The 26,308-nt window shown below is 39.4% G+C and overlaps 1 protein-coding gene across 1 annotated transcript; it reads left to right on the top strand.

The window, feature by feature from the left end:
- The first annotated feature begins 910 nt into the window (after window positions 1-910).
- On the top strand, window positions 911-26,051 carry LOC126473874 (transmembrane emp24 domain-containing protein 5). Its single transcript, XM_050101205.1, has 4 exons — window positions 911-1,167; window positions 14,478-14,674; window positions 17,996-18,062; window positions 25,523-26,051. Exons 1-4 carry the CDS (start codon window positions 964-966, stop codon window positions 25,751-25,753), a joined length of 699 nt encoding a protein of 232 aa, XP_049957162.1. The 5' UTR covers window positions 911-963; the 3' UTR covers window positions 25,754-26,051.
- The last annotated feature ends 257 nt before the right edge of the window (window positions 26,052-26,308 follow it).

Raw genomic sequence — 26,308 nt, 5'->3', positions numbered from 1 at the left:
CAGTTCTGCCAGCACCTCGTCTCCTACTTTCCAAACTTCACACAAGCTCTTCTGCTGACTACTCTCTCTCTCTCTCTCTCTCTCTCTCTCTCTCTCTCTCTGTTTTTTTTTTTTTTTTTTTTTTTTTTTTTAAGCGGTGAGGGGGCGCTCCCTCTCCCTTAAAACCGGGAATGGGCTCCTTTGGGAATGACGAAACATCTTTTCCGAACGCCAATCCTTTCTGATTCTAAAATCCTGAAAGTGTACTTTAAACGCGCTCGTAACTTAACTACCCAATAATCCCTCATTCAACATGCCAATGTGCATATTGAATCATATATGGCGACTGGGAAAGGAGATTCACACATCATTTTTTTCTCTTCGTTTGAAAATTTGCACAGGACGGGATAAAAGTTGTCCGAGTCCCTTTATCCAGGATCCTACGCCTAGACAGTACTTTAAATTCTAGGACAACCAACGAAAATTGGAGGGGTGGTAACTGTATATGTTAACCATACGTATGATTATGTATGTACTAACATCATAGACGTTTACAAGTAGCTCAATTACAATTTCTTTCTCGTTTCGTTCCGCCAAGTGTGAATCGACCTTCCAAGGAAGAACAATGTAACAAGTACAAAAAGTTGAGTTAATGTCATTAAAGTAAGTTATTAGATCATTTCAGGGGAAAAATAGAGGAACTGTTGCAAATATAAATCTGCGTGAAAATTAATTTAATTTGGAAGTTTTGTTTCATCCAGGTACTCCAAAAAGTTCGAATATTGATGTAAACTTTTATAAGTGAACCACGAGTGGGCAACTAATGAAAGCGATGAAATCCTAATACTTTATTATTCAGAAGACGACAATGTACAGTGTAGCGGTAAATACAGGTAGCAGTCGTGTCGTATCTACTTTCTACACGGAATATCTTTGTAAGTGTCAACCAGCTTCAGTTGTTGACGTAAACATCTGTGCGTAAACATGCGCCTGGTATACTATACGCTACTTGTTTTTGTGTTTGATGTTATCAACGTAAGAGAGAAGTGTCACGCCGAAAGCACCGTACCATGGTACGAATCATTACCGGCAGTAGCGATGGACTATAAAGTCCACATAGACGCTGGTAAGGAAGACTGTTATTTCCAGTACGTGAATCCCGGTGCAACATTTTATGTTAGTTTTCAGGTGAGTGTGCCATTTTTATTGAGAGGAACGTTAATTATCGATTCAACCTAATTCTTTAACAGTAAATTTTCTAATTTGATCGTTATTTATACTTAAATTTTATAAAATAAATGGGTACCATATGGATAGTTCTAAAACGTGTTGGCGGATGTTGCCCATGAAGTTATGCAAAATAAGAAAAATATTTTGGTGTATTCTTTCGAGTTATTGATTTAAGTTTCTATCCTAGCGAAAAAAACGTAGTATTTGATATCTTCAACCCAACAGAGGGAGGTGGCAAAAATTGGTTTACTGGCATGAGTGTGTCGTCGAGAATAGTAATACAAATTTGTTGCAGAAATATTAGAGCAGGCCAAGGACGAACTGAAATATCAACGAGAATTAATTTTGTAATATTACTCATTGGACGTAAAAAGTAAAGACCCAACCTTATAATCCGTGTGGTTCCATATACTTCCTACACTTGACCCACTTTTCATCACCGACACTCATTGACACTGGCAGAGATAACCCAATGCTCAATGCAGTCCCAGACTTTTGTTGCACTGCAGGTCCGGCCGACACCTATGTGGAATTTACAGTGGTTTCTTCCTGTTGATATGCACTGTGCAGAGAGTACTCATAAGGCTGTGTTCTGATTTGCAGTCCACTACCTGAATGTCTTTTATCATCTCTGCACTGAATCTTTAGAAGAATTATTCAGTTATGCAATTATATGATGAATAAGAAAGAAAACAAATGTCATAATTTGTATGGAGAGGTGAAACCCATAATTGAGGTTAGTTATGGAAGACTCATGATAATCCTTTGGAAAGCATTTGTTGTGGTGTCTACTGCCTTGAAGAACATGTACATGCTCAAAGTGCAAGCAGTGATCTATCCAAGACCAGTGGGCACATGCAATAGAGAAATAGGCTGTCAATATCCACATTGACATGGTCTCAGGAGCCCTATTATTATCATGGTATGAAATCCTGGTGCAGCATTGGTTAGGAAAATGCTGCAGAATGCTTATCGGTTGGTTATCCTTTAAACATTCTTTAGTGAGTAGGCTCCCCTTGCAAGTTGTTCAGTACGATCCACTTTCCACTGCACTTTATGAATGAGAGCCATGATCTTAAATTGATATGTTGCAGGGGTGACAACTTTATCTCATTTATTGGAGGAGAGAGGAATACCTTGACTGAAACTTAGGAAATCATGAAGGAGAAATAAATCCGAAATGTCTGATTGTTGTGAGCAGTAGCTAGAATGTCATATATGTTGTGTTAACATGCCACAGGCTTTGGTACTCTATTATTGTGTTTGTGATGTGATGAGCATTTAATTGTAGGTTTGTGAGTTCCACAAGAGGCAGATCACCTACCTGACAACAGAATTCTAGCTAGATGTCCAAATATTTGTCATTGGGCGTTATAACGATGCAGAATGCCGAATGAAACACAGTGCTCCATTTGTAGTTGATTAATGCCAGCTCCTGTGGTCTAAACAGTTTTACACCCCCAAGGAGACTGCTGTGAGACTGAAAAATCGTCAGGAGCATCTTGTTGTTCACAGCTATTTTGAATGGAACTTGATGCTATAGTCAAGAAACTTCTGAATTCTTTTTCCGGATTGTAAAGATAATGGCTAGAAATATTATTTCTGTAACTCCGAGTATGTTATTAAAATACATTTGGTTGTGATGTAGAGGCACCACACTAAGGCAGTATCCAGATGCATCTCTTTCAAAAATAAGTAGCTAGTGTAGTGCCCCCCCCCCCCCCCCCGCCCCCCCATGAACCATGCACCTTGCCGTTGGTGGGGAGGCTCAGCGATACAGATAGTCGTACCGTAGGTGCAACCACAACAGAGGGGTATCTGTTGAGAGGCCAGACAAATGTGTGGTTCCTGAAGAGGGGCAGCAGCCTTTTCAATAGTTGCAGGGGCAGCAGTCTGGATGATTGACTGATCTTGGCCTTGTAACACGAACCAAAACGGCCTTCCTGTGCTGGTACTGTGAACAGCTGAAAGCAAGGGGAAACTACAGCCAAAATTTTTCCCGAGGGCATGCAGCTTTACTGTATGGTTAAATGATGATGGCGTGCTCTTAGGTAAAATATTATGGAGGTAAAGTAGTCCCCCATTTGGGTCTCCGGGTGGGGACTACTCAGGAGGACGTCGTTATCAGGTGAAAGAACACTGGCGTTCTACAGATCAGAGCGTGGAATGTCAGATCCCTTTATCGGGCAAGTAAGTTAGAAAATTTAAAAAGGGAAATGGATAGGTTAAAGTTAGATATAGTGGGAATTAGTGAAGTTTGGTGGCAGGAGGAACAAGACTTCTGGTCAGGTGAATACAGGGTTATAAATACAAAATCAAATAGGGGTAATGCTGGAGTAGGTTTAATAATGAATAAAAAAAATAGGAGTGCGGGTAAGCTACTACAAACAGCATAGTGAACGCATTATTGTGGCCAAGATAGATACGAAGCCCATGCCCACCACAGTAGTACAAGTTTATATGCCAACTAGCTCTGCAGATGAAGAAGAGATTGGTGAAATGTATGATGAGATAAAAGAAATTATTCAGATAGTGAAGGGAGACGAAAATTTAATGTTCATGGGTGACTGGAATTCAATAGTAGGAAAAGGAAGAGAACGAAACATAGTAGATGAATATGGAATGCGGCTAGGAAATCGAAGAGGAAGCAGCCTGTAAGAATTTTGCACAGAGCATAACAAAATCATAGCTAACACTTCGTTCAAGAATCATGAAAGAAGGTTGTGTACATGGAAGAGGCCTGGAGATACTGGAAGGTTTAAGATAGATTGTATAAGGGTAAGACAGAGATTTAGGAACCAAGTTTTAAATTGTAAAACATTTCCAGGGGCAGATGTGGATTCTGACCACAATCTATTGGTTATGAAATGTAGATTAAAACTGAAGAAACTGCAGAAATGTAGGAATGTAAGGAGATGGGTCCTGGATAAATAGAAAGAACTAGGGATTGTAGGGAGTTTCAGATAAACATTAGGGAACAATTGACAAGAACAGGAGAATGGAATGCAGTAGAAGAAGAATAGGTAGCTTTGAGAGATGAAATAGTGAAGGCAGCAGAGGATCAAGTAGGTAAAAAGACGAGGGCTAATAGAAATCCTTGGGTAACAGAAGAAATATTGAATTTAATTGATGAAAGGAGAAAATATAAAAATGCAGTAAATGAAGCAGGCAAAAAGGAATACAAACGTCTCAAAAATGAGATCTACGTGAAGTGCAAAATGGCTAAGCAGGTATGGCTAGATGACAAATGTAAGGATGTAGAAGCATATCTCACTAGGGATAAGATAGATACTGCCTACAGGAAAATTAGAGAGACCTTTGAGAAAGGAGAACCACTTATGTGAATATCAAGAGCACAGATGGAAACCCAGTTCTAAGCAAAGAAGGGAAAGCAGAAAGGCGGAAGGAGTATATATAGAGGGTCTATACAGGGGCAATGGACTTGAGGACAATATTATGGAAATGGAAGAGTATATAGCTGAAGATAAAATGGGAGATATGATACTGCGTGAAGAGTTTGACGGAGCACTGAAAGACCTAAGTCGAAACAAGGCCCCGGGAGTAGACAACATTCCATTAGAGCTACTGACAGCCTTGGGAGAGCCAGCCCTGACAAAACTCTACCATCTGGTGAGCAAGATGTATGAGACAGGTGAAATACCCCCAGACTTCAAGAAGAATATTATAATTCCAATCCCAAAGAAAGCAGGTGTTGACAGATGTGAAAATTACCAAACTATCAATTTAATAAGTCATGGCTGCAAAATAGTAATGTGAATTCTTTACAGACGAATGGAAAAACTGGTAGAAGCAGACCTTGGGGAAGATCAGATTGGATTCTGTAGAAATATTGGAACACGTGAGGCAATACTGACCCTACAACTTATCTTAGAAGATAGATTAAGGAAAGGGAAACCTACGTTTCTAGCATTTGTAGACTTAGAGAAAGCTTTTGACAGTATTGACTGGAATACTCTCTTTCAATTTCTGAAGGTGGCAGGGGTAAAATACATGGAGCGAAGGGCTATTTACAATTTGTACAGAAACCAGATTGCAGTTATAAGAGTCGAGGTGCATGAAAGGGAAGCAGTGGTTGGGAAGGGAGTGAGACAGGGTTGTAGCATATCCCCAATGTTATTCAATCTGTATATTGAGCAAGCAGTAAAGGAAACAAAAGAAAAATTTGGAGTAGGCATTAAAATCCATGGAGAAGAAACAAAAACTTTGACGTTCGCCGATGCCATTGTAATTCTGTCAGAAACAGCAAAGGACTTGGAGGAGCAGTTGAACGGAATGGACAGTGTCTTGAAAGCAGGATATAAGATGAACATCAGCAAAACAAAACAAGGATAATGGAATGTAATTGAATTAAGTTGGGCGATGCTGAGGGAATTAGATTAGGAAATGAGACACTTAAAGTAGTAAAGGAGTTTTGCTATTTGGGGAGCAAAATAACTGATGATGGTCAAAGTAGAGAGGATATAAAATGTAGACTGGCTATGGCAAGGAAAGCGTTCTGAAGAAGAGAAATTTGTTAACATCGAGTATAGATTTAAGAGTCAGGAAGTCGTTTCTGAAAGTATTTGTATGGGGTGTAGACATGTATGGAGTGAAACATGGACGATAAATAGTTTGGACAAAAGGAGAATAGAAGCTTTCGAAATGTGGTGCTACAGAAGAATGCTGAAGATTAGATGGGTAGATCACATAACTAATGAGGAGGTATTGAATAGAACTGGGGAGAAGAGAAATTTGTGGCACGACTTGACTAGAAGAAGGGATTGGTTGGTAGGACATGTTCAGAGGCATCAAGGGAAAAATCATAGAGGGAGACCAAGAATGAATACACTAAGCAGACTCAGAATGATGTCGGTTGCAGTAGGTACTGGGAGATGAAGCAGCTTGCACAGGGTAGAGTAGCATGGAGAGCTGCATCAAACCAGTCTGGACCGAAGACCACAACAACAACTACAACAGTGTAGTGCAAAGTGTGTGGTATCGTGCACTATCTCTGTGATTGAATGTGTATTTGAATTGTGGCATATGGACAAATGGTATATGGATTCTGTAGTTCGTTCAACAGTGTTACAATTACACAAATTTATTGTATCATAGATTGTAATTAATGTTTGTTGGGTACTGATTATTATACAGTTAATATTGCACGTTGTCAGAAGTTGTTGAATGCTTTATAAGTAGGTAGCTAATTTGTTGGCTAGACTCTTTCCTTTCCAAAAATATTCCTGAAGTACTTGACTCTTTGGTATGACCATCCACTGTACTAAATGTGCCATTAAATGCACTGAAATCAACAACATGGAAGCACAGGCATTCCTGTAAGTTGCAAATTAGTCCAATCTGCTGTACCAAGAAGGATATCCGAAACTGGTGACAAGGCTATGTGTTAGAAGTTATGCAGTTGGAAGTTATGCTTAGCTGTCCCAGAAAATATAATATTGAGGGAGTTCATGCATTCTTTGTAGCACCGGAAGCAGTGTTGAAATACAGTTTAAAATATCAGCACAAGCCAAATTTCTGTGATGCTGCAGCAAGATCCAACTGAAAATACTCTTCCACTAAACCAGTTCTTGAAGAGCAGTGACTTACATTTTAGGCAAGTAGTATGTATCTGGGAGAGACCATATGCTGACAGCTGCTGTGACCCTCTGATGAAGGACAACAATGCTGGGACCTACTAGAATACTGGATGGAATGTGTTACAGAAGGGTCATTCCACTGTTGCAGGTGTGACGTTTTGTCACATTTTTCACGCGTAAAGTTATATTTATTTGTACTTCAGGTGTCAGAGTAACTTTAATTTAGTGAATAGAATAGCATGTTATTAAGTTCCTGTAAAAATTTTAGCTCTTAATTTTACACTCAACCTGCTAAAAAAAAATTGTGAAGTGTTGCGGGCGTGACAAAACTTTACCCTTCATTTGCACATAGCCGTGTTCTTTAGTTGTTTCGTCTTCTACTTCTGAATCAGGATGGTTGATAATTTTTTACACAGTGAAGAAAGGAGTAATAAAATACAAGATATGATAACTTTTATTCACAGACACTTCCAAAAGACAACATATTTTTTTCCTTCATGTTGCGGGTGTGACACACACATACGTCAATATTATTGAGTGAAATTTAAAACAAAACAGCAAGAAAATACTTTGATTATTATGTTAAAATGATAAAAACCTAAACAAGAGAGAACTATGCCTATTTCAATACTACTGAAAAACAAATTGTCCCCTGTTATTCAACAGCTTGTGTGGATTTACTTTCTGGGAGATTACTGAAATATTTTCCCAAGATATGTCTTCTTCTGTGGGCCAAATCCAGCATTTCCCTCTGGGTTGCATATACTTCAGCAAACCTGCTCAGCTTGTTCTTTAACTTGAAGAACTTCTGCAAAGTATTTCTTCTTCAAACAGGACTTTCCAGTGACAGTCAACTCTGATGGTACAAAGTCTCCTATACTAAGTTTCAAGGATTCTTCACTATCAACACTACACATCGAATTGTGTGCATTTTCATGGTTATGAAGTGATATCACTGTTGTAATCTCTTGGGCAGATGTAGCAGAAACCCTTATAACTCCCTCTTTAACTGCTATAATGCAATGGAGTTTGTGCAGTCCTGGCTGTACGCCTTTCCAACGATCATCCAACATAGCCATTGCTGAATTAATTTCTTCAGATGATAAGTAGAGGGTTGTAATCCCTTTCAGTTTCTCCTGGACACACTTGTAAAAAATCATAAGGAGTGTTAATAGTAACCCCCCGTGATTTTACAGTTCTCCGCACTGTTATTTTCATGGTACCACCAATGCCATCAACTGCACCTTTACCGTGAGAACTAGCAAAAAAATTCCAGTCACCAGTAATGCCAAAGTCAGCTTGTAAATATGTAACATTTGATAATGTGAAGCGATTCTTGAATTGCGCTGCGCAACCATTGGACTCTTTGAAGATAACGAAATTCTCTCTTTAGGTCCTGAAAAAGCAGCTTAAGCATTGTCCAAACTGAATATTTATTGTGGGACAAGTCATTGTTAACAATGGCATAGCTGCGTATGGTGCCATCTTTAATCCAGGCCACAGCTGTAAATATAGTTGTCTGCTGTTGCTGCCAGTGAGCACTCTGGATCTCATCCTGACAAACAGAAATATAATTTTCATTATAGTCAACTTGCAAAACCAAATCATGATTACTGAAAGTTACTTTTGCATCCTCAGAGTACTTTGATTGCTTCTTCTTAACCTAACAGTGCAGTTTGAATCCCAGAAGCCGTTTTTCTATTTCTTTAATGGCATTCAGAACTGTCCCAGCTGTTTCTATACGCTGAGGGCGACCTTCAACATCTTTCCATTGAGTCCATACAAGCTCATTGTTCAGTACTTCTTCATCAACAAGGCTCTTCGCATTTAAAGTGTTACACTTTTCACAGGCACTGGACATACACTTATAATTTTCTGTGTCACAAACAAGAATGCTAACTAAATCTTGTGCTCTACTTGGAAATTTATTGGTTTCTCTTGCAACACTGTCGACCAAATACAGTATGTTTGCATGGTATCGACAAATACACGCATTATGTGGCATAAATGATACAGGGTATACAAAAGGTGGACAAAGAGAGAAGAATTTTGAGTTTTTTATCTGACACTCTGGATATTCAAGAATAAATTGTTCATATGCTTCAGATATTGTCATCATCATATAACACTTCTGTTTCTGTTCTCGTTCTCCAGTTTCAGGGTTCTTGACACTAACCACATCTTTTCTTCCTGGTTCTTTTCGGCTTATGTCATCACGAAGGTAGAAGTTCTTAATTTTATTTTCTGTATCTGCACTGAGAAACTTACTCCCTTTCTTGAACATATCTTTTTTAAGTTTATTTGCAACTTCAGGCAGCTCATCGTTGAACAGCTTTGCCACTACATTCTTTCGTTTCCTTGGGCTGCATGGTAAGCTTTTCATCACCTTGTTTACCACCTTCCCAAGTGATCTTTTGGAACTATATGATTTAGAGGGCAACAAAATGCAAGATGAAGTGGGAGTTTGAGCAGAAATTTTATTCTTTTCTTGATGCCTCCTTTGTCTTTCCCTATCTTCCATACATTTAAGTTTATGTTTCTTTTGATCATCCTGCAAGGCAGCTTTATTTTTTTCTCTCTGTAACTTATCTCTTTTGCGTTTCTTTTCTAACATTGCCTGATACTGAATTGGAGATTGCTTCAGTTTTTCCCTAAACTTGTGGCACCTTTCAGTGGATGATATGCTTGTCCTATAATAAATTACAAGAATAATACTTTCAGCTGGTTGATAATAATAACAATCACAACAATAATATCAACAATAACAATAACTGTGTCTGTTGTTACAGTCAAATTTCCTTGTTACAAAGTTCTGGTATCATGGTAACAGCTATAACACTTTGACATGTCACACCCGAAACACGTTTCTTGACATGATAGAGTGTTCCTACAAAAAGAATATTATAATTCAAAGTTTTAGCCCATGTTACTAACCTCACTTTTACAAACTTTCAACTTTACATAACATGAAACTAAACTGATAACCAAATAAATGTCTATTTCTGTACTGCGGGTGTGACAGAAATTCTGTATTTTGTTTTTTTTTTAAGATTCAGAGCTTATTTACCTGTATTATAAATGTAAAATCATAGTTACAGCTTCACAATTATCCAGAGTGTATATGCACAACACATGGACATTCAACTTCAAAGACACTAGTCTGTAGGGCTGCCAACATTTCACATTAAATTTTACATTTTTTTTCCCTAACACCAAGAGTAAGTTTGTAACTGTTTTACGCCTTTCAGGCCAGGATACAATGAAAACTGGGATTAGTTTCTGCTTCATTGACCTTTTGGCTACAGAAAGATATGCCACACTTTAAGATCTTTTAAACTTTATTTTTTATTATGAAGGGACCTTTCACATGGAATGACTCAGAAGTCTTACTTTGACCAGGCGATTGAGCTCTTTATGAACAGTTGAAGCACATTCTATGGAATAATCTTACTGAAATTTAGTTGTCATTTAAATGTTGCTTTGGAAACTTTTATGCATCGGGGGTTCTGCTGAAATGAGAAAGAAATTCTGTTTACAGGTTGCTCAGTTTGTTGAGTGGGATAATTTCAGATACACGTCACTTCAAATTGACTACAGAAAACCCAAAGCATCAAACGAATGCAACATAACAATGTTTGTCATAGCTTCTTGTGTGTGTGTCATGTACTTGAGGTGGTTTGTGTGGTGAAAACCACCCTGTGTGTACAGATCTTAAGAACCCATAATTTACTACTGAAATGGGTTTTGCTGTTGTTTCAGGGTCCAATTGAAATGCAGTTTGTTGACTGGCTGTGGTGAGAATAAACTAAAATATATGTGTCAATATTACTGAGAGGGTAGTTGCTACCCACCATATCATGGAGATGCTGAATCACAGATAAGCACAACAAAAAGATATGAAAGTAGTATCTTAGTATCTGTTTCTCAAAGAACAGATACCATTGATGACTGTGCAGATTCTCTAGAATGAAATGATAATTAAATCGACACCCTAGCTCCAAAGAGGCGTTGATGTACATCATTGGGGATGTGTTGAAAATGTGTTCCGACCGGGACTTGAACCCAGGATCTCCTGCTTACATGGAAGACGCTCTATCCATCTGAGCTACCGAGGTCACAGAGGATAGTGCACCTGCAGGGACTTATCCCTTGCACGCTCCCCGTTAGACCCACATTCCTAACATGTCCACACCACTACATTCATAATGCGTCTAATAGATGTTTGCCCATCACACTCAGTACTCATGGCAGATTAATCTACCAAGTCCCGTACGAGTTGGGCATAGCATGTGTGTTCGCACAAGAAGGTCAATGGCCGGGTAGCCTGTTTGCAGCTAGGGTGTCGATTTAATTATCATTTCATTCTAGAGAAGCTGCACGGTCATCAATAGTATCTGTTCTTTCGGGAACAGATACTACCTTCATATATAGTTAAAATGTGGCTACCCGGCCATTGACCTTGTGCGAATACACACATTATGCCTCAGCTCGTACGGGACTTGGTAGATTAATCTGCCATGAGTAATGAGTGTGATGGGCAAACATCTATTAGGTGCACTACAAATGTAGTGGTGTGGACATGTTGAGAATATAGGTCTCACGGGGAGCATACAAAGGATAAGACCCTGCAAGCGCACTATCCTCTGTCCCCTCAGTGGCTCAGATGGGTTGAGTGTCTACCATGTACGCAGGAGATCCCGGGTTTGAGTCTTGGTTGGGGCACACATTTTCAACATGTCCCCAATGATATATATCATCGCCTGTATGCGGCTAGGGCGTCGATTTAATTATCATTTCACAATGAAAAGACTATCAAGAAGTGAGCTTTCGGCACGAACACACACACACACACACACACACACACACACACACACACACACCAACATAATTCAAACACATGACCCCTAGTCTCTGGGTGCTGAATCCAGACTGCAAACAGCAGTGCATGAGAGAGAAGCAACTGGGTAATGGGGGTAAGGAGAAGGCTGGGGCGGGGAAGGTGTGGGATAGCAGGGTAGGGGTGGGGGACAGTAAAGTGCTGCTTGTGGGAGCATATAGGGATGAGGTGGAGAGAGGGTAGGGCACCTAGATGCAGTTGGGAGGTTAGACGGTAGGGATGGGGGGCAAAGCGGAAAAGGAGAGAAGTAAAAAAACTGTGGGTGGCTTAGTGGAATACAGGAATAGAGGGCTGTGTGATGCTGGAACGGGAACAGGGAAGGGGTAGAGGGGTAAGGGCAGTGACTAATGAAGATTGAAGCCAGGATAGTTACGGGAATGTAGGATATATTGTAGAGAGAGTTCCCACCTGTACATTTCAGAAAAGCTGGTGTTGGTGGGAAGAACACTGATGGCACAGACTGTGAAGTAGTCACTGAAATGAAGAATGTCATGTTGGGCAGCATGCTCAGCAGTGGGATGGTTCAGCTCTTTCTTGGCCACAGTTTGTCGGTGAGCATTTATGGGGACAGGCTGCTTGTTGATTATCATGCCCATGCAGAATGCAGCTCAGTGGTTGCAGCATAGCTTGTAGATCACATGGCCAATTTCACAGGTAGTCCTTTGATGGGATAGGTAATGCTTGTGACTGGACTGGAGTAAGTGGTGGTGGGAGGATGTATTGGACTGGTCTTGCACAAGGGGTTGGGAGCAGGTGTTGTGTAGCAGTGGATGAGGATATTGTGTATGTTCAATGGGTGGCAGAATAGCGCTGTGGAAGGGATAGGAAGGATGATTTTCTGTTGTTTGACAATGTATGTTTGGGTGTGTACATGAAAGGCACTGCTTGTGTTTGCTTTCACCTGTGTCTGTAAATTGTGCAATGTATCATTTGCACACTTATTGTGACAGACTTACAGAATTCACAGTCACAGGCAGGTTCGGGAGCACATGGCGTTAGGAACACATTGCTTTTTTCACCTGCTTTGAAGTACTTGGTGCAGGATAACAAATCACCATGTGGCTGTTTCTGCAGTCATATAATGAGGAAACACTTTCCTGTGAAATCACCTTCTGGAGCAAGGCAGTCGGAGGAAGTGAACTATTTATATTTCAAAAGCAAGCAATAAGAACATTATGTAAAGCACATGATAAAAAAAGTGTCAGGACCTCTTCTGAGGTAACTAGCTGTCATCCTGAAAGTTGGTTTGAATAGTGCCTTACTATATACTTGGAAATGATATGTCTGTGCATTCCTCTGTTTGAACTGACCGACCTAATCTGTAAGAAGAGACCTACAGTCTAACATTGACTCTGAAACACAGGGCAAGTTAGCAGTTTCCACATTAACAAAGTGTTGCCAGAGAAAACTTACGGACCATAATAGGAATGAACCTTGTACCTTTGATTGTTATCTTACACTGAGCCACACCAAGGACTGTGTGAACTTCTTACTAAGTTCTCTGTGGATTTTTTTTTCTTTTTTTGTCCAAGATCGAGTTCTATACTCAGTCATTTGATTATCTAGCTAGCATTACTGATACTCCAGTTAGTAGCACAGTTAATATCAACACTCATTGTAAATGGAACTCGGTATTTAATAATATATACAAGGTGTTTGACTATTATTGGTACACACAAAACGGGGAGTAAAGAACAGTAAAACAAGTAAATAATTCCTGGTAAACATAGGTACAGAAACCAGTGGTTCCCCAATATGATGCAAACACAAATTCAGTCATGTCAGTGTTACAATACTGTTAATGTCTGTCTGGATGGCGTTCTGTATGATTCCAAGGAAATGATACATGCATAGTGGTGCACCAGCATGCTTTCACGTGGCTGTTTGCTAATACATAGCATGGAATCTTCGACAACAAGTGTGTTGGTTATGGTTCGCCAGTAACATAGTGTCCTAGGCCCCTGACTTGAATCCATTGGATTGATACTTAAAATCTTTGGTGGAATGTAACCTTGTTGAAAGTATCAATGAAGTGTGAAAATGCATTATGAGTGGTTGTCAACGCATATGGAACATGCCTGGGATTTTTGAATGTGTACGAGCATCTGTGAGAAGATGTGATGAAGCCTGCCTTCACATGAACGGTGGCCACATGCAACACTTATTATAATGTGTTTGTTCTCAAGTGCATAGCTGCAGTTTGGCCCCTCATGTTCTCTGTTATAAGATGTTCATTTACTCAGTCATAATATGTCTTATTGGGGAAACCAGTGGTTTCCAGACTCATGTTTATTAGGATTATTTGCCTGTTTCATTGTCCTCTACTTGCCCCTTTCATTTGTGACTATAATAATCAAACACCCTCTATAAGTAAATGATGTATGCTTTGCAATTTTGTGTGTACTGACAGAAATGTCAAGGAGTGGGTAGTAGACATACAGCAGCTGAACAGCATAAAGAGAGAGAGGGGGGGAAAAAACTTTTTCTGCTAAATGCACTCAGTGTTCATCTTTAATATTTCTGAGCACAAAAGGAATACATTAAAATACCTGTAACTATAATTAATTGTTACTGAAGCTTTTTGAAGTAGCTTATAATAATTAACCCATCATTATTTTCTCTACTTCATAAAACATGTTAATGAAGAGAGTAAGATTATGAGTATTAGAATTTCACATCAGTGTTTGTCTTTTCAGGAATTATTGCTGTTTCACATGTTTGTTTAAGTGCATATTATTTCTTGTAAAGAATTATTTTTATTGATTTTTGTGTAGGTACTACGAGGTGGTGATGGGATGGCTGGCTTTGCTGTGAGGCATCCAAATGGGCAGATAGTTCACCCATATCAATGGAGACCTAGTGCAGAGTATCAAGAACAAACATCCACAGGGGGATACTATAGTGTCTGCATTGATAATCAGTTTTCCAGGTTTGCAGCTAAGCTCGTCAACCTGTACATCACAGTTATCAGGTGAGCAAGTGCTTGTTAAAACTAAAAGTGGTATTCTGCCTCTTTCCACTTTCTCTTTGTGGATTTAATTAGATGTGTGATGATAACCTCCTGTCATTATTAGTAGCATCTCCTCTAAGAGTGTAAGACTGCCTGCTTTTAGCTTTTGCTTAACAATTGCACTGTTTACCTTGTGACATCCAGCAGTACACTTACTATACCTAAAGAAACAACAAATAGTGGGAAAAATCACATTCTTATGATAATCTATGCAGAAATTTTGATAGATGTCATAACATCAGGAATGAAAGCTGAATAGTAAAATACAGTATATGTACAATTTTTATGTGAAACAGGTAGCTATTATGACTCGTTACTTATGACATTTTTTCCTTACCTTCATGAATTAGTTTTTGAGTCCTTTCAGGCTCATCTTCAGATAAGACAGGCAGGAGTTATACACTCCTGTTTTTAGCATTGTGCTGGTTTTGTTACTCTGATAAGAAGATGGGGAAACACTTGAAAGTACTGTCTTGCATATTAGTTACATAGCATGTTGTATGCTTCTGCATGCCTTATCTGAAGCAGTATTACCATGATGATAGTGTGTTTTTACTTCAAGAACATTGTGTCTAGAGTAGTTATTTAACTACTTTCAGACACACTCTTCTTAAATGTATCAGGTCTTTTTTGTCACTACTAATATGTAGTTTCACACATCATCTGAAAAGTATGTTCCATTAAAGGCTGTGGTAAAATTGCACTTGTGGTGTACTGCAGCTTTTCTGTTGCCTCCAGCTGTTTGTAAGTGTTGATGTGGTGAGTAATGGGAAATTAACACAAACAGTTGTGAGTCAGTTGTCCGTAGCAGATCAGATGCTTGTTCATAATTTCCTATGGTTCATAATTAAAGTTAGCAGGTATTTTGTTCTCAGTTTAATCACATCATCAGAATTCTCAGTGAAATCAGAAATCAGGCAAATAAAGGTGATCGCAATGATAAATGTATCTCTCAGGGCTATGACACATGTCAATGATGACAGTTGTGTTTTAGTGTTGAGATTCATTGCGATTGTCACTCATAACCAGTTTGTAACATTCCGACCTTACCTAGGCCTCAGGTTTTGCTACAGGCCAGTCTATCAGCACATATAGTTTTCTTCCCACTCTCCATGTTGAAAACAAATCAATGCATGTACAGCTGAAAGGAGTCAATTAGTGTCAGTGATTCTCATTGGGCATTATATGGTATCACCTGATTGGCTATGAGCGATGGAACCCAAATGCCAACAACAGCACATAGCAAAAGAGATTAGTATACCATAAGTGCACTTTAGACCGGGACGCCGCCTATACTATCATTTTTGCATAGTCACAAGGTGGAAGATGTTGGTTTGGTTTATTTGGTTGTGCCACGTGTATTTAGTGGTGGCACTTATCTTAGATGAACAGAAATGAAATAGCTCTGTGGGTTATGTGGTTTTTGGATTTGCTTAACATTATCAGATCAGTTATTGATGTTGCTGAGCAATAGTATTACAACAATTTTTAAATGAATACACCACCATTTGACTGTATTGTTGTTTATTTAACTATGACCCAGGTTTTGGCCTTTTATGCCATTTTCAAGTGATTGAGTTTATGTCACTAACATATATTGCAGTACATAAAACTCAAAATTGGCCATGAAATGACAAATGTAAAATATTTTTTCTTAATTTGTGGTCAATTTTGAGTGTGATGTCCTGCAATATAGGTTAATGACATAAACTCAATCACTTGAAAATAGTATAAAAGGCCGAAACCTTGGTTGTAACTAAATAAACAACAATAGAGTCAAATGGTGGAGTGCTCATTTAAAAATTGCCAGATTTATGAGGATGACGAACTGAGGTGATCAGTGTATCAGTGGTTTTTATGAGAAGTGGATATTTGTCAGTACTTAGAGTAGATTTTTCGAATAACTTGCCTCCAGTATTGCCAACGGCCTTGCCACAGTGGTAACATGGGTTCTCGTCAGATCACCGAAGTTAAGTGCTGCTGGGCTTGGCTAGCACTTGTATGGGTCACCGTGTGGGTCTGTTGAGTGCTGTTGACAAGCGGGATTCACTCAACCCTTGTGATGCTAGTTGAGGAGCTACTTAATTGAGAAGTTGTGACACCAGTCACAAAAACTGACAACGGCCAGGAGAGCAGTGTGCTGCCCACGGCCCCCTCTGCAACTGCATCCAGTGATGCGTAAGGGCAGGATGACATGGCAGCTGGTCAGTACCATTGGGCCTCCAAGGCCTGTTTGGATGATGTGTGTTTTTGAGTTAATTTTGCATGTGAGAATGTTTACAATAAAGGGCAAAGTGATAATGGATCTGTGTGGAATGGATCTGTGTGTCAGTCTGAGACAGCAGACAATAATGAGTATATGGTTTTATGATGAAGGTAGGTATGCTGGTCTCCCCCAAGTTGCTTCCAATGTCATCCTATTAATTATATATGCGGTGTATTAGTAACTTTGTTCTACTTAAGTCCTTAGCCATGAAGTTAAGTAAAAAATAAAAATTTTGTTTAGAGTGCTGGTTACACTCATTGACTGGGAAGCTACCAAATAAAGCATCCATCAAAAGCCGTACTATTTCAAAACTAGGGAATAGCTGTAATACAAAACCTATGAAGTAGGGCAAACATTAAGTGCATTTTTAGAGTACCTGCTTTGTCAAGAAAAAAGAGGAGGACTCTGATGTGTTACTTTCTTTATAAATAAGGAAAGTACAGTCTGGGTATCCAATGGTCTGAGTGGAGGGGAGGCAAAGAATAAGGAGAGGAAAAGAGAAAATAGGAAGAAATGTGATTTGCTGGTAGTTGCAATAAAAGTTAGATGAAGTTGTTCTACTACAAAGTAGAATAAATCAAGGCTTCCTCTTTGCCATCTACCAATTGCAATGTTGTTCTCCCTGTAGTTATTTGTTCATCAGCATTTGGTACCAGTTTTCTTATTCTCATACTTATCGAAGTACAGAAGTGAGATCCATATAGCGTTTCTGTATTGAGGGTAAAAAAAGGTACCACGCACTTCACAATGAGAAGTCATTCTACTTCTTCATTTATCCTTAATTGTACTCCAGTATCTAATATCATTAGTTGCACCCGCAGATGTTGTATATTCGGCACACCAAAGTTTTATGTTCAAGTTCACTCCTATTTACAGAATGCAGTGGTAGTTTGACTTAAAATGTAACTGTCTGGCACACGGAGAATCTGTACCACTTCTACCAACTTAAAAAATTTCTTGTTGTAATTTTCCATGTAATTGTAATGTCACTCTTGCACTGTTTCATTTCATTGCAGGTATGATCAATGGGATAAGTTCACCAAGGAAATGGAAGAAATGAACTTAAGTGTGGAAAATTTCACGGTAAGTTTATTTGAGAGATGTTACAGCCCAAAATATGTCACTCCTAAAGAACATGAAATTATGAGAATGCAACCAGATGTAATCGGCATTACAGGGGGTCATTTATGTCCTGGAGTCCGAGTGACCTGCCTATCCTTTTTAACCTTACACAACCTATTCCTATCTCCTTCTTGAGAAAGGAACTAACAGTTGTGAAAACTAGGGCCGCCCGGTGTGGCCGAGCAGTTCTAGGCACTTCAGTCTGGAACCACACGACCGCTACGGGCATGGATGTGCGTGATGTCCTTAGGTTGGTTAGGTTTAAGTAGTTCTAAGTTCTAGGGGACTGATGACCTCAGATGTTAAGTCACATAGTGCTCAGAGCCTTTTTTTTTTTTTTTTACTAGGGTAGTGCAGTGTTCTTTTACTTTTATAGGTGTCTATCAGCAGAATATAAGAACTTCCCAGCAGTTTTGTCTCGAAATAGTTTTCTCGATTGAATTTTCCCTTTGATACATATTGTCTCCGATGTGTTGCTGAAAGGGCTTGGTTGTAATACAAACCTGTGGGAGAAATTCAAATAAGCTCTCACTACACATTGAAGTGTTTTGAGGTAAACAGCCACATAAATCCATAGAATTCATTATTAATGTAAGCAGTATTCAGTAACTTTTGCATGTCAGCCACTACCCACCCCTTACCTATTGGAACTAGGGTGTCTTACTTTCACTGTATTTTTTGTGCTTGTGTAAACTTTCTCCACATGAGTATACCCTCATATGTGCTTGAATGGTACTCTGTTGGCAAGTGTTATGCATCATCTTGTATGGTTTCTGATGAAGTTTTACAGTACAATTGTTGTATCAATGTGTGCTGTGACTTATGAGAGCAAACAAACCTTTTTACATGATAAGTGACTATTAGCCATGTGCTCAGGCTGGTCTCTGTCCTGTGATGCATGGAAAGTGGAGGTAAATGCGTGGAGTGGTGGTATCTTGTCAAACATTGTATTGGCAAGTGATTTAGAGCACTGTCCCTTGTCTGTGTGCTTTTACAATTTGCAGTAATTGCCAACAACTCATGTCGTGGGAATACTGTTGTCCATTAGAATTGACTCTGGTGGCAGTGATTTTCCCCAATTTGCCATATATGTGGTACCTCCTTGGCACAGTGGCAAGTCTAAAGCTCGGTGCCTGCATGGTCTTGCATTGAGATCCCATGATTGACTGAGTCCAGGGGGCTGATATAACATGTATTGCACATCCTATAGCCAAATTATTCCATTTGCGAGAGTAACAGGAGTGGTCTCTCTCCAACATAGCTTTTCATTAATGTACTTTAAGTTTCATAATTTAATAAAAACAACTTTTTTTTACTATTTCAAGCACTAAACTGAACCTCATTTCTGTAAAAGCCAAAACCAGGTTGACTTTCAGTAGCTCATGTATAGCAGGTTATTTTAAGTCTCGGAACAGTTGAATTTGTGATTTTTAACTATTTTATTTACCTGAACCTACTGTAATAGAAGGTGTCTTTATGGTGTTGTTAGAGGTGATCCACAAGGTTATTAGCTTTCTTATGTAACTACTATTATCACAAAATGATTTGATCAAATGTTACCTAAGTTTCTACAGAGTAACTATATTTATTATCTTGATCATCTTTTTAGAAAGTTTCACAATAATGATTTTGTCACATCTTTCGCGACAGTACAATGGTAATAATTCGTGAGTAAAGGGAAACACTTACTGAGTAGCAGAACTGTTTATTCTTTGACAGGCACACACGAGAGAAACTGGAAACTTCACTAGCATTCAGAAGAAATCCTTTGACGATCTGAAACCTAGCAAAGTTCTCGTTCTCATTTATATGTTCCTGTTGACGACTCAACACTTTCAGTGAGTGTTCTCCTGTGCTCCTATATTATCTACATTCTGACAGAACTTCCCTTACTGTTATGTTTAGATAATACAGTGGTACATTTTATACACATTTTTAGTATTGTTGGATTACATCTGCTTGAGTTGGAGCCACCAATTTTGATTGGATAAAACAAAAAATTTGAAAGGTGCTTGTTAATTACACTCCTGGAAATGGAAAAAAGAACACATTGACACCGGTGTGTCAGACCCACCATACTTGCTCCGGACACTGCGAGATCACACGCACTGCACAGCGGACACACCAGGAACCGCGGTGTTGGCCGTCGAATGGCGCTAGCTGCGCAGCATTTGTGCACCGCCGCCGTCAGTGTCAGCCAGTTTGCCGTGGCATACGGAGCTCCATCGCGGTCTTTAACACTGGTAGCATGCCGCGACAGCGTGGACGTGAACCGTATGTGCAGTTGACGGACTTTGAGCGAGGGCGTATAGTGGGCATGCGGGAGGCCGGGTGGACGTACCGCTGAATTGCTCAACACGTGGGGCGTGAGGTCTCCACAGTACATCGATGTTGTCGCCAGTGGTCGGCAGAAGGTGCACGTGCCCGTCGACCTGGGACCGGACCGCAGCGACGCACGGATGCACGCCAAGACCGTAGGATCCTACGCAGTGCCGTAGGGGACCGCACCGCCACTTCCCAGCAAATTAGGGACACTGTTGCTCCTGGGGTATCGGTGAGGACCATTCGCAACCGTCTCCATGAAGCTGGGCTACGGTCCCGCACACCGTTAGGCCGTCTTCCGCTCACGCCTCAACATCGTGCAGCCCGCCTCCAGTGGTGTCGCGACAGGCGTGAATGGAGGGACGAATGGAGACGTGTCGTCTTCAGCGATGAGAGTCGCTTCTGCCTTGGTGCCAATGATGGTCGTATGCGTGTTTGGCGCCGTGCAGGTGAGCGCCACAATCAGGACTGCATACGACCGAGGCACACAGGGCCAACACCCGGCATCATGGTGTGGGGAGCGATCTCCTACACTGGCCGTACACCACAGGTGATCGTCGAGGGGACACTGAATAGTGCACGGTACATCCAAACCGTCATCGAACCCATCGTTCTACCATTCCTAGACCGGCAAGGGAACTTGCTGTTCCAACAGGACAATGCACGTCCGCATGTATCCCGTGCCACCCAACGTGCTCTAGAAGGTGTAAGTCAACTACCCTGGCCAGCAAGATCTCCAGATCTGTCCCCCATTGAGCATGTTTGGGACTGGATGAAGCGTCGTCTCACGCGGTCTGCACGTCCAGCACGAACGCTGGTCCAACTGAGGCACCAGGTGGAAATGGCATGGCAAGCCGTTCCACAGGACTACATCCAGCATCTCTACGATCGTCTCCATGGGAGAATAGCAGCCTGTATTGCTGCGAAAGGTGGATATACACTGTACTAGTGCCGACATTGTGCATGCTCTGTTGCCTGTGTCTATGTGCCTGTGGTTCTGTCAGTGTGATCATGTGATGTATCTGACCCCAGGAATGTGTCAATAAAGTTTCCCCTTCCTGGGACAATGAATTCACGGTGTTCTTATTTCAATTTCCAGGAGTGTATTTTAGCTGCCTCCAATCAGTACTGTTTGAATATAAATCATTGTTTAAATAACACCCAACCTAAAAGATGAATCACATGTTTGCGTTATATTCCTGTTTTCTGGGTAGTAGTAGACATCATTTCACTTTCATTCTGCTCTGAGATGTATAAATTCCAAAACATTTCACATTGGATACGTAGTATTTTAGCAGGTGAAATGCAGAGTAAATTAATCAGCTCCATTTCAGCTGGTATGTGAGCATGTGGGGGATTACTTTTCAATTTTTTATAGTAGTGGCTATTTTATTAGTATTAATGAAAGACATCCATAAAACTGAAAGCGTTTCTGTTGGCAGTACTACACATTTTGCCTCTGAAGATGAGTACTTGCCAACAATTGTGTCTCATAATTGATTAGATTTTTCTAGAATGTTCATTTGATACAACTGACTGGTTTACTAGCCTGTTTTGTGGTGGTGTACCAGTGTTCCAGAACATATTTTATAAGTTAATACCTTTGGTGTTGCTTTCCTCAATAGTATGTGATGTGGAACTCCGTGCATAATTGAAGAGCATATTTCCAAACGGACACATCCCATCTCATACCAGTATTAAGTTTGTGCTGGCAAATGTTGCTTAGATGTTTTTCTGAATTATTTAATTGGATAGATAAAAATCTACTCACCAAGCGGCAGCAGAACACACACATAAAAGACTGTTGTAACTGCCAAGCTTTCAGAGCCAGTGGCTCCGTCTTCAGGTGGAAGCATTGAAGGAGAAGGAAAAGCACTGGAGAGTCTAGGAAAAGGAGCAGATTTCGGGAAAGTCACTCAGAACCATGGGTCAGGGGAGACTTACCGTACAGGGTGAGAAAGAAAGACTCTCTGTCCAATTAGATGTTTTTCTGTTGTGCTGCTTGTTTTTTTTTATTTTCATAGTGGTGTTTATCTTGTTTACAATGGTATCTGGAAATGTGTCATTTTTTGCAGCTAGTAGAAACATTTTTCTAAGTCACATGCTTGGTATATCATAGATTTGACACTTCATTGTTGGTGCGTAGGAGACCATTAGCTGCACAGTTGGTGTTGATTTGTTAAGTTTGTGCAGATTTTGTGAATTATTTGTAATATGGTCGCATTTGGGGGAGAAATTACAGAAAATATTATAAATATACCAGAAAGAGGCCATATAATCCATCAAAATAACAGAAGAGTAATGGGCGGAGATGTGATTGCTTGCAAGAATGATTGACTTGGCAGGCAGTGAAATTCCATTGAGAAGACTACAAAACATTAAGTCACAACAGAACATTTTTATTAACAACACTATCCTGGTACAGAAAACCGCAAAATTTAGAGGGAATGCTAATCATGGTGATAATTTCCAGTGCCATATTTCATGTGAACACTTGGTGGGGTTAGTATATTGTGCTAGTTATTGCAGCATACTTATACTTTCTGGAAGCTGGATATTATGAGTCACTTTTTAACTAAATTAATAAATTGTGGAGTGTGTGCAGACCCATTTTATTGCAAGTTATTTTCAATCCAAATGAGAGCCATTCCTAACAAATAATGGTTATTTACCCATTGTATGAAATTAACCACTTCTTTTTTAGCATTTTCTGCCTAATGTAATTATATTTTCTCAAGTACAGTAAATTAAACAATATTACAAGTTATGTAAACTGCAATTGGTATTTCATATTAAATGTATATTTATTTTTAATAGCAGTATACAGACATTGTCTGGTTCTGCTGTAAAGTGACTGAAATCTAAAACCCAAAGAGCATTATCTTCTACATCAAAAGAAGCAGGTTTTTTTAAATCCATTGTGTCTGTGTGTAGAGTATAAAAGTAGTGTCATGCAGAAAAAAATGGCTCTGGGAATGACAATTTACTGGATTATGCAAATTTTGTATTTTCTGAAAGTTTTCGTTATTTGGAGCTATGTCTCTTTGGAAATGGATTTTTTGATTATGCATTCAGAGTTAATGTGTTACATCTGCTATTGTGCCACTGTTACAGGAAGACCAGTCACTTATAAGTCAAACATAAAATTGATTGAAGTTTCAACATGTATAGCCTTTGTCTTGTTGACTGCAGATTGTGTTTTTAAACAGGTAGTGTTGTTTTTAATTGTAATGACATGAAGAACTTTCTAGCCCTCAAATCATATAAAAAAAAAGGTAGTTACACTGTTGAGAACTTGATCAGGGCAGCCATGCAGTCAGTTTACATTTTGGAGATGATAGAAAGACTCCAGCAACAGATAAATTTAACTTTTCCCCCATTAGCTTTGGAGCACTAAAAATAGTGCGCAGCAGTGCACTCATGGTACCTTTTTTTTACAACAGTAACCCCTTTTGAACATTCTGGCCACAAGTTAGAATTCAGTATGGCTTTGTTCTTTCTTTTGTTTTTCAGCATTGATAGTTGTGTGTCAACAGTGATGAACAGTAGTATTATGGTCAGGTTCACTGATGGAAGAGTTGGCTGATATGCTCCTTATTTATGGGTTCACGGAATGCAGCAGAAGAGTGGCACTGTGACACTATGCAGAGCTGGTCCTGCATTGGCAGCAACCACAGCACAGCCCCTTTGTGAAGAAGGGTTGCTGCAGTACTTCGTGTTGTACCTTTTGGGTATTGTATATTACAGGCTTTGTCACTCTTGAGAACATATATTCAGAGAAACAAAGCTGATTGTGGTACAAACTGAATAAATCATAATTACACTATTACTTGTACCAAAATACTCAGATGGTATCCCTGAACAATCTCTGAAAGATTGTCGGAGTTCTGGTTCACCCTGTATTGTGCATTGTTATAACAGGATGTTAAACATGAATCTCCTCCTCCCTCCTTGTGTGGTATTAGGTGTGATATGGTGTAAATGGTTCTGAATCACCTCTCTTCATTTTTCTGGAAATGAACTGTAGATGACTTGGCTATAGAGATACTTTCATTCCCAGTATTGGATCAGATAAGACTCTTACAGCATAAAAATTTCTCATTTTAATTGATTTTGTTAATCAGTTGACAAGATGAAAGAAATTCACATGGAAATAAAAACAATGTTAAAGCAGGAGATAAGGCAACAGATTGGACAAAGCAGACAATGAGTTTAAAACAAAGACATGCATTTGTCTTAGCCAGTTTAGGAGAATAAGAAAGATGAAGTTCACCAGCAAGTACCGTAGATACGCGGGGAGAGGTGTTTGGTTTATATCATATGTAATTTGATGTGAGAAAGAGAGAGAGGAATAATAGAATAATCTTTCTGATATGTGAAAAAAAACTGACAGCTTTGAATATCTTTTAAGTGTAATAGAAGTGATGATGAAGTCAATGAGAGAATGAGGCAAGCAGTAGCATTTCTGAGAATTGTCAGGATTAGTATGAAGATCAAGGGAATATTACATCATTCCTATGTGCCTACCCTGACCTATGCTTCTGAAAGCTGGACACTGGAGGAAAGGGATTTAAGCAAGAGGTAGGCATGTAAAATGAAATTCCACTGAAGCTGGGATGGGCAGAATAAGAAATTATAAGATCAGGGAGACGGTAAGGAACAAATGGAATAAGCAAAGCTTAAGTGATACAGACATATAAAAAAAGACGTATGATACAATATCAAGGAAAATGAATGAATTGAGGCTCCAAGGCAAAAAAGATCAAGAGGAAGACCACTGTAGATTACTATTAGCCCACGTCCCTCGCTCTTCCTCAATTTTGTGTGTGTGTGTGTGTGTGTGTGTGTGTGTGTGTGTGTGTGTGTGTGTGTGTTTTTGTTTGTGTTTGTTTGGTAACAGTAATAACAGTAGTATTCTAGCAACTATTAAGAGCATTTCCACTTGTCTCAGGATGCATCAATTGCTCAACTTGCCAATTAACATTGATTGCAAATTAATACAAGAATTACTGACTTCTGTCCTTTATAATGTGGTCATGTTTGTCAGCATTACTTACTCACACTGTATTGGTATTCAGAAACTTTATTTCTTTTTGCAGATGTCTATAAAGAAGGTGGAACATAATATAAATGAGATGCTGCAGTTGCAGTATCACAGTCGGAGTCGTGAATCGCGTGATTATAATCTTCTCCTGGATAACAACAGTTATGTTCAGAATTGGTCAATTGCACAGATTCTGCTCATAACATGTACTACAACCCTGCAAGTTTACTTTGTTCGGAAGCTCTTTGATGTGAAAGATGCCAGAGGTGGTCGCCCTCGTGCCTGAAACTGTGTCCTTAAGTTATGACACCAGAAGATAGTTGACATTGTTTTAGAAAGTAAAGTTATGCACATAAACTTTCATCGTTTCCAGTGGCTTCTGAAAGGCATAAGACTACTTACGCATTTTTGTTCAGTATTTTTTGAGATAAGGTACAGGTAAAAGACTGTAATATAAGTTATTACTCATGTTTTGAAAAAGTCATTATTTTCATGATATTTAATATTCTTTCAGTGCTGTTATGTAAAAAAACTATTTTGTATTTGTTGTATACATCAGAATTACAGATATTTTTGACATAGTGCAGTTCTTTTTCTCTTGGTGCAGGGTTGAGCACTACCTAATAATGATCATAGTTTACCCCCAGTGTTAGATCTGACATAACTTTTTAAAGGACAGTGTTCAAAATGTTCATATTACTTTCCAAATGCATTAGCACTACTTCATTACAATTACTAAAGTCTCCATCAGAAGTACAAATATTTAATACTACAATAAAGCCCCTTGGATGATAAATGCCAATGTTCTGGATTTATAGGTGACGAGATATGGGGAAATCTG

This window comes from Schistocerca serialis, chromosome 4 (assembly GCF_023864345.2).
Source record: "Schistocerca serialis cubense isolate TAMUIC-IGC-003099 chromosome 4, iqSchSeri2.2, whole genome shotgun sequence".
Classification (NCBI taxonomy): Eukaryota; Metazoa; Arthropoda; class Insecta; order Orthoptera; family Acrididae; genus Schistocerca; species Schistocerca serialis.
This window is presented reverse-complemented; position numbering and strand designations above follow the sequence as displayed.

Coding starts and splice junctions, on each gene's coding strand:
- LOC126473874 (XM_050101205.1), top strand. CDS start 964: ATGCGCCTGGTATACTATACGCTACTTGTTTTTGTGTTTGATGTTATC. Junction 1,168..14,477: donor CATTTTATGTTAGTTTTCAG/GTGAGTGTGCCA, acceptor ATTTTTGTGTAG/GTACTACGAGGTGGTGATGG. Junction 14,675..17,995: donor CTGTACATCACAGTTATCAG/GTGAGCAAGTGC, acceptor ATTTCATTGCAG/GTATGATCAATGGGATAAGT.